This window comes from Carlito syrichta, unplaced genomic scaffold (assembly GCF_000164805.1).
Source record: "Carlito syrichta isolate Samal-C Ts95f unplaced genomic scaffold, Tarsius_syrichta-2.0.1 Scaffold316208, whole genome shotgun sequence".
Lineage (NCBI taxonomy): Eukaryota > Metazoa > Chordata > Mammalia > Primates > Tarsiidae > Carlito > Carlito syrichta.
In genome coordinates this window covers 302872-312326 of record NW_007260304.1, presented here as the reverse complement: position 1 = coordinate 312326, position 9455 = coordinate 302872, and the positions used below count along the sequence as shown (strand labels likewise).

The 9455-nt window shown below is 48.0% G+C and overlaps 1 protein-coding gene across 1 annotated transcript in view; it reads right to left on the bottom strand.

Moving 5' to 3' along the window:
• The window catches only part of TARM1 (T-cell-interacting, activating receptor on myeloid cells 1), a 46689-nt gene that overhangs the window by 5320 nt on the left and 31914 nt on the right, over positions 1 to 9455 (bottom strand). The window contains exons 4-6 of the mRNA XM_021706905.1: positions 8434 to 8481; positions 1029 to 1064; positions 468 to 758 (exon numbers count right to left, since the gene is read on the bottom strand). Coding sequence (XP_021562580.1) covers positions 468 to 758; positions 1029 to 1064; positions 8434 to 8481 — 375 coding nt within the window. The remainder of the gene's footprint in view (positions 1 to 467; positions 759 to 1028; positions 1065 to 8433; positions 8482 to 9455) is intronic.

The following is a 9455-nucleotide window of genomic DNA, read 5'->3' as shown; positions in this document are numbered from 1 at the left end:
TTGCCCAGGCTGTAGTGCAGTGGCATGCTCACAGCCACCACAGCCTTGACCTGCAGGGCTTAGGTGATCCTTCGGTCTCAACTTTCCAAGTAGCTGGAACAACAGGCATGCACCACCACATCCGGCTAATTTTATTATTTATTGTAGAGACAAGGTCTCGCCATGTTGCTCAGGCTAGTCTCAAACCCCTGGGCTCAGGCACTCTTCCCGCCTCAGCCTTCCAAAGTGCTGGGATGACAAGCGTGAGCCACTGCACCCAGCCCATCTCACTTTCTACTCTGACTCCAGGGCAGAGGATTTCCCTCCAAGATCTGTATGAAACCAAGCTGTTCAATTCCGCTCCTGACTCTCTCCACCTCCTCCTATGCCCAGCTACCTCGGAGACTGGGCCCCTCTTCTCCCTCTGCTTCCTCCTCCATCCCTTGCCCTATGATCACCACATGTCATTCAGGGACGCCCCTCCTCACCTGTAACCAACAGTAGAAGGACATCACTGTGCTGTGAGCTTGTGTGGGGGGATGCTTTACTGTGGTATTCGCAGGTGTATTCCCCAGCGTCACGGGTTTTTAGATCCTTGAGGTGAAATTCAGCCAGGCCCTCCACAGGACCAGATGCTTTCAAAGAACTCAAAATAGAATTTCCCTTTCTGAGAACAAAGCTCACATCCCTGGCAGGAGTCCAGCAGCTCAGAATCACGTTGCTCTTGGCAGGGACCACCGAGCTGGGCCAGGCCACAAGGGAGGGCTTGGGCAGAGACCCTGCAGGAAAGCAGAGCCCAGGGGCTCACTGGACTCATTCCTGGCCCCCAAAAGCCCATTCGAGAAGGGGAAGGGGGGCCGGGCACGGAGGCTCATGCCTGCAATCCCAAATGCTATGGGATGCCGAGGCGGGAGGATTGCTTGAGCCCAGGAGTTCGAGACCAGCCTGAGCAACATAGCAAGAACTCGTCTCCACAAAAAAAAGGGAGAGAGGAGGAAAGGGTCTTTGAGGTAAAGGATCAAGGAGGGTTTTGTTGAAGAAACACTCACCGTCTCCCATAGTGTCTCCTTGGCCAACACAAAGCCCTGCAAGAGAGTCTTCTGTGAGACCAAAGTCCCTGCCCGGGCCACAGGTCAACCTGCCCTGACCCTGGGAATTATCCCAGGGGCTCCTGCTGAGGGCAGACTCGGGAGGCCCCGCAGGCAGGCGTCCTCACCCTCCCACGCTGGACGAGGTTTCAGCTCTCCTCCTGGGTCCTCCGTCGTTTCTCAGAGTCCTCTGGACCGTCTCCTGCTGGCCTCACCTCACAGACCAGGTCCTTCCTTGGTGCCATATAATTGCACAAATTCTTCTATTCTCATTTTCTATTCCAAATGGCACACATTTTTACCCTCTTTTTTAGTCAGGGTCTCACTCAGTCATCCAGGCTGAAGTACAGTGGCACAATCATGACTCACCCAGCCTCGACCTCCTGGTCTCCAGCGATCCTCCCACCTCAGCCTCCCGAGTAGCTGGAACTACAGGCATGTGCCACCACACTCAGCTAATTTTTTAAAACATTTTTTGGAGAGATGTCGTCTTGCTGTGTTGCCCAGGCTGGTCTCAAACTCCTGGCCTCAAGTGATTCTCCCACCTTGGGCTCCCAAAGTGTTGGGATGACAGGTGTGAGCCACCACACCTGGCCTATTTTTACCTTTTCTCGGACAGCCTGTGTTACATTGTCTCTGTTTCCCCACAACAATTATTATTATTATTATTCATAGAGATGAGGTCTTGCTATGTTGTCCAGACTGGTTTCAAACTCCTGGGCTCAAGCCTCGGATCCTTCCACCTTGGCCTCCCAAAGGGCTGAGATTACAGGCATGAGCCATTGTATCTGGCCTCATAATTTCTTTTTTTTTTAACTTATTTTTTTTATTTATTTATTTTAATATATATTTTTATTTTAAAGTTGTGGGTTACAGTTAAGGAGTTTTCATAAGTGTATGTACCTCATGTCATAGGAGACCCAGGTGTCATGACTTGGGAGTCCCTGGGAGGCAGGGACTCCGGGCTTCCCCCTGTGAACCCAGGTCTAGCACATAGCATATCATCAACAAATGCACATTGAATGGCTGATGACATGGCCCAGTTTAAGCACGAACCCGGGAGGATTTTACAAGGATGTGAGCAGAGGCAGCCTCACTCTCTCTCCCATCTTCCTCCTACCTGGTTTACTCAGCCTCTGATGTCTCACCACAAGCACCAACACCTGTTTGGTGGGGTAGGAATTTGGCTCAAAGATGGAACAAATCCCTACCACTGGAAAAGGTTAGTTGAGCTACATTAACTTTTTTCTTTCCCTCTCCCCTCTGCCCCCTCCTGTGTGCCATGCCCTACCCCTGCCTTGAGCTCATCGACATTAACTTTTATTTTTATTTTTATTTTTGAGTTGGAGTCTCACTCTTGTTGCCCAGGCTGGAGTGCAGTGACACGCTCACTACTACTGTAGCCTCAATGTGCTGGCCTCAGGCAATCCTTCCACCTCAGCCTTCCAAGTAGCTGGAACTACAGGTGCGTGCTAACACGCCTGGCTAAGTTTTCTGATTTATTGTAGGGATGAGGTCTCACCAAGTGGCCCAGGCTGGTCTTGAGCCCCTGGGGTCAGGCAGTCCTCTTGCCTCGGCCTCCCAAAGTGCTGGGATTCCAGGCTGAGCTACCACACCCAGACGACATTAATTTTTAATCTGAAAGGCTTGGAGTCCAATATTTGCTGTTATCTCTTTTCCTCCCTCAATATTCCAAACAGGACAAAGTTCATTGTCTGGTGCCTCAAAACATCCAAGTGGTTATTCCAGAGTGGGAGAAACCTGCATTCCTCTTCGTCCCACATACAGCTGCACCTGTAGGACACACCAACTCAGCTGTTCTTCAACTTGGCCACACGATGGGCTCCCCTGGGAGCTGGTAAAAATACCAACACACAGAACCAGCCACCAAACCATTGAGTCAGAATCACTTGGGAAGGGGCCTGTAATCCCTGCACGTTGGGAGGCTGAGGCAGGAGGATTGCCTGAGTCTGGGAGTTCGAGACCAGCCTGGACAATTTGTCAAGACCTAGCCAGGTGTGGTGGCGCGTGGCTGTGCTTCCAGCTACTTGGAAGGCTGGGGCAGAAGGATCGCCTGAACCCAGCAGGTTGAGGCTGCTGTGACTGTAATTGTGCCACTGTGGTCGGGGATGGTGGCTCACACCTATAATCCCAGCACTTTGGGAGGCTGAGGTGAGAGGATTGCCTGAGCTCACCGGTTCAAGACTAGCCTGGGCAATTTGGGAAGACCTCATCTCTACAATAAAAATTAAAAAATTAGCCAGGCGTGGTGGCACGTGCCTGTAGTTTCAGCTATTTGAAAGGCTGAGGTGGAAGAAAAAAAGAAAAAAATTGTGCCATTGTGCTTCAGCCTGGGCAACAAAGTGAAACTCTGACCCGCCCCCACCTCCCAAAAAAATTCCAGTTAATAGAACCAACCACAGAAGCATTGAGTAAGAATCACTTGGGAAGGGGCTGGGTGTGGTGGCTCATGCCTGTAATCCCAGCACTTTGGGAGGCTGAAGTAGGAGGATTGCCTGAGTTTAGGGGTTCGAGACTAGCCTGGGCAACTTGGCAAGACCTCGTCTCTACAATAAATTTAAAAAATTAGCCAAGTATGGTGGGGTGTGCCAGTAATCCTGGCTACTTGGGAGACTGAAGTGGGAGGATCACCTGAGCCTAGCAGGTCGAGGCTGTGGTGGCTGTGAACGTGCCTCTGCACTCCAGCCTGGGTGACAGAGTAAGACTTCGACTGAAAAAAAAGAAAAAAGAAAAAAGAAAAAAATTCCAGCATACAGAACCTACCAGAGGCATTGAGTCAGACTCACTTGGGAAGGGGCTCGGAGATCAGCATTTTCTCAAGTTCCCAGACAACGCAAGTACGTAGCCAAGATGGAGAACACAACTCTAAATTAACTTGAACAAACATCTCTCAAGATGGCAACACAGACACTCAAAATCAACTGGTTTAGAAATGAACTTTTACCATACTAAAGAAATTGCTCTAGCTGGACTCAGTGGCTCACGCCTGTCATCCCGTGGGCTCAGGCAACCCACTCATCTCAGCCTCCCAAAGTGCAGGACTACAGGCTGAGCCACCGAGCCTGGCTCTTTCTTTTTTAAGTTGGAGTCTCACTCACTCCGTTGCCCAGGCTGGAATGCAGTGGCACTCTCGTGGCCACCACAGCCTCGGCCTGCTGGGCTTAGACCATCCTTCCACCTCAGCCTTCCAAGCAGTTGGAACAACAGGAGCATGGCACCATGTCTGGCTAATTATTGTGATTTTTTGTAGAGACAAGGTCTCACCAAGTTGCCCAGGCTGGTCTCGAACCTCTGGGCTCAGGCAATCCTCTCACCTCTGCCTCCCAAAGTGCTGGGATTACAGGTGTGAGCTACCGTGCCTGGCAGAATCTCTTTAAAATTAACATCACATTAGGCACAGTGGCTCAAGCCTGTAATCCCAGCACTTTAAGAGGCTGACACAGGAGGAATGCTTGATCCCAGGAGTTCGAGGCCGGCCTAGGCAACATAGAGAAAACTTGCTGCTACAAAAAATATTTTTTAAAAAGTAGGCATGGTGGTGCCTGCCTGTAGTCCCAGCTACCTGGGAGGCTGAGGCAGGAGGGGCGCTTGAGCCCAGGAGACCGAGTCTGTGGTGAGCTGTGATCATGCCACTGCACTCCAGCCTAAGCAACATAGCAAGATCTTGTGTCTACAAAAAAAAAAAATTGAAAAAAAAATAACTGGCATGTGGCATACACCTGTAGTCCCAACTACTCAGGAAACTGAGGTGAGAGGATTGATTGAACCCAGAGGGTCAAGGATGCGGTGAGCTGTGATTGTGCCACTGCACTCTGGTCTGGTTGACAGAGTGGGAGCCAGACTCAAAAATAAAGTAAAATCAACGTCAAGCCTGTTTACGAAAACTACCATACTAAAGAGATTGCTCTAACTGGACACAGTGGCTCATGCCTGTCATCCCAGTACTTTGGGAAACAGAGGCGAGAGAATTTCGTGAGCCCATGGGTTTGAGATCAGCCTGGGCAACTTGGTGAGACCTCATTTCTACAATAAATCAAAAGATTAACTGGGTGTGGTGGTGCGCGCGCCTGTAGTTCCAGTTATTTGAAGGCTGAGGTGGAAGGATCACCTGAGCCCAGCAGGTCGAGGTTGCAGTGGTCCTGAGCATACCACTGTCCTCCAGCCTAGGTGACAGAGTGAGTCCCCAACTCAAAAATTTTTTTTTAAGTTTGTAATTTCTTTTTTATTTTAAAGATGTGGGGTACAATTCAGGCTTAGGTATACAAATGTTGATTATGCAGGTACTCTTGTTGATGAGGTGTGCTCCTCCCTCCTTTAGCAGTTTCCCTCAACTGCCAATTCCACCCCCCTCCCCTGACAGTTTCCCACTACTGCCAGTCCCTTTCTTATAGTATTATAATTGTTCAGGGTCCGCCTATGAGTGAGAACATATGGTACTCTGTTCTTTATTTCTGTGATAGATCACTGAGTATGATCCATTCAAGTTGCTGTGAAGTCCGTGTGTTTGTCCTTCTTTATGGCTGCATAATATTCCATTGTATATATGTACCACATTTTTTAATCCAGTCCAGCTTCGATGGACAGCATGGTTGGTTCCATGTTTTTGCTATTGTGAATAGAGCTGCAACAAACATGCATGGGCAGGTATCTTTTTTGTAGAATAATTTGAGTTCTTCAAAAATTTTTTTAATGAAATCTAAATATATTTAAACCTTAATCCATAAGAAAAATGCAAATTGAAATTGCCATGAGACATTGTTTTTAGTTGTCACTTTATATATATTTTATATAATTAAATATATAAATAGACGAGCCCGTGGGTTCAAGACCAGCCTGGGCAACATGGGAAGACCTTGTCTCTACAACAAATCAAAAAATTAGCTGGGTGTGGTTGTGTGCACCTGTGGTCCCAGCTACTTGGAAGGCTGAGGCTGAAAGATTGTCTGAGCCCAGCTGGTTGAGACTGTGGTAGCTGTGATCGTGTCACTGCACTCCAGCCTGGGCAACAGAGTAAGACACTGACTCAAAAAAAAAGAGATTGCTTTAACGTAGAGAAGATTGGTTAGACCTATGTTTCTAAGATAGTTCCTCTTTGTTCCCTGGATGGAGCAACTGTTTTGTACCTTGGCAGTAAAAGGGGAAGTCACTAGGCCTTTGTGCTGATAGGACACCTAGGAGCTGATGCCAAGAATGAGAGTTCATGTTTTGAGAAAGGAAATAATGAATAGTCAAAGGGTGGAAACCACCCAAGTGTCCATCACTGGTTGAAAGGGTAAACAAAACGTGTTCTATGCATACAACAAGACCAAAAAAGGAAGGAAATTCTGCCAGGCATGGTGGCTCATGCCTCTAATCCCAGCACTTTGGGAGGCCGAGGTGGGAGGATTGCTTGAGCCCAGGAGTTTGAGACCAGCCTGGGCAACTTGGCAAGACCTTGTCTCTTTGATAAATGAAAAAATTAGCTGGGTGTGGTGGCACACACCTGTGATTCCAGCTACTTGGAAGGCTGAGGCTGAAAGATTGCCTGAGCCTAGCTGGTTGAGACTGTGGTAGCTGTGATTGTGTCACTGCACTCCAGGCTGTGCGACAGAGTGAGACCCCTACCCAAAAAAAAAAAAAAAAAAATTCTAACATATGCTACAATATGGATGGACCTTGAGGATACTATGCTAAATAAAATAAACCAGACACAAAATGATAAATTATTGTTATGGTTCCATTCATACGAGGTACTTAGAACAGGCAAATTCACAGAGCTAGAAATGAGAATAGAGGTTACCATGGGCTAGGAGAAAAGGGGGAAAGGAAGAGTTGTAAGTTAGTGGGTACAGAGTTCATGTTGTGGATTGTGATTGTTAATTTATTTATTTTTTTGAGACAGCATCTCCCTCTGTCACTCAGACTGGAGTGCAGTGGCACCATCATAGCTCACTGCAGCCTCGACCTGCTGGGCTGAAGTGACCCTCCCACCTCAACCTCCCAAGTGGCTGGGACTACAGGTGTGTGCCATGCCTGGTAAATATTTTGGTTTTTGTAAAGACAGGAACTCACTACATTGTCCAGGCTGGTCTCAAACTCCGGGCCGCAAGTGATTCTCCCGTCCAGCCAAGCTGGCGGCTGGGACTACAGGTGTGTGCCACCACACTTGACTAATTTTTATTTTTTGTAGAGACAGGGTCTCACTATGTTGTGCAGGCCAAGTCTCCAACTCCTGGCCTCAAGCGATCCTCCCATCTTGACCTCCCAAAGCACTGGGATGACAGGCATGAGCCACTGTGCCCAACTGTGATTGTTAATTTTTTGTGTCAAGTTGACTGGGCCACAGGATTCCCAGATGTCTGGTTAGATATTATTTCTGGGCGTGTCTGTGGGGGTCTTTTTAGAGAGACGAGCCCTTGAATGGGTGAACTGAGTAAAGCTGATTGCTTTCCCTGACATAGGTGGGTGTTCTGGTGAGGGCCGGAACAGAACAAAAAGCTGGAGGAAGGTTGAATTCTCACTCTCAGCCTGACTGCTTGAGCTGAGACATTGGTCATCTACCCTTGGGCTGGAACCGACACCCCTGGCTTTTCTAGGTCTTGACCTTCCAGATGGCAGATTGTAGGGCTCCAACCTCTGTCACTGTATGAGCCAATTCCTTAGAATAAATCTCATTTGAGATATATGTCTATATCTGTAGCTACATATCTATATGTATAATATATAGATGCATACATTATATGTTTTATTGATTTTGTCTCTGGAGGACCCCACCTAACACAGGAAAGGCTTTGAGGAACCCCCCAAAACCCCATAGGCATCTGTGTACCAGCGAGTGTTGTTGTGAGAGGCTGCATTCAGGTAGTGATTTTTTTGGGGGGGGGGAGATTTATAAGGGCATCTACCCACACTATGCTGCATGTTCTGCAGTTTTTGACCCAAAGTGGCATGGCTCCCATGCCCCACCCTTCCTATTCACCCGGTTTTGCCTCAAGTGACATCTTTTTTGTTTCCCCCATGAAAAAAGTCCTCAAAGGGAAACATTTTGTAGTCGTGGAAGAGGTGAAACAAAAAACGGCAGAAGCACTAAAAGGCAGCAAAATGGACGAGTTCAAAAAACTGTTTTGAGCAGTGGGAAAAGCATTTCAGTAGGTTATTGCCTCAGAGAGTACTTTGAAGGAGACTGAAATTAAACATGTAACAATAAATACACAATGTTTTAAAAGTAAATTCTGGGATTTTGGGGGTCCCACCCGTGTAGATAAGGGTGATGATTATACAACATTATGAACATACTTAATACCACTGAACTGTATACTTACAAATAATTAAAATGAAAACTAGTACTTTACATACATTTTACTACGATAAAAAAGAATAGTAATGAGTGTATTTAGAGATATTGAAATGAAAACTCCAGGTCGGGCAGCGACTCACACCTGTAATCCCAGCACTTTGGGAGGCAGAGGTGAGAGGATTGCCTGAGCCCAGGAGATCGAGACCAGCTTGAGCAAGTTGGCGAGACCTCATCTCTACAATACGTCAGAAAATTAGCCAGGCATGGTGGTGTGCACTTGTGGTTCCGGTGCTTGGAAGGCTGAAGTGGAAGGATCCCCTGAATCCAGCAGGTTGAGGCTGCAGTGGCTGTGAGCTTGCCGCTGCACTCCAGCCTAGGTGACAGAGTGAGACACCGACTCAAAAAGCAAACAAACAAATTAGCATAAAATTACCCTAGGGGCGTCTCCCATGACACACCTGATGCCAGACAGCTCTAGTGTGACCCTGTGAGGACTGAAATTCCCCGCCTGACATGAGGGTGGAGTAACAGAGACCCAGCCCTGAGACCACCCATTTCTAGGAAAAGCCCACCCCTGACCTCACTCCTCAATATCCCTAAGAATAAAAGTCAGAACTCAACAATCACAGAGGGGCAGAAGCAACAGCTTTCTAAAGGCTGTTTCTGCCACTCTCCTGTCTTGGGAGCATACTTTTCTGTTTTTTTTTGTTTGTTTTGAGTCGGAGTCTCCCACTGTCACCCAGGCTAGAGTGCAGTGGCATGATCACGGCCACCGCAGCCTGAACCTGCTGGGCTCAGGCAATCCTCCCAGCTTCAGCCTTCCAAGTAGCTGGGACTATAGGTGTGCACTAACATGGCGGCTGATTTTTAAATTTATTATAGAGACGAGGTCTTGCTATGTTGCCCAGACTGATCTCGAACCCCTGGGCTCAGGCAATCCTCTTGCCTCTACCTCCCAAAGTGCTGGGATGACAGGCATGAGCCACCCTGTCCAGAGGTGTGTGCTTTTCTTTGCTTAATAAAATGACTTGGTAAGCTGAGCTTGGTGGCTCAGCCTGTAATCCTGCGCTTTGGGAGGCTGAGGTGAGTGG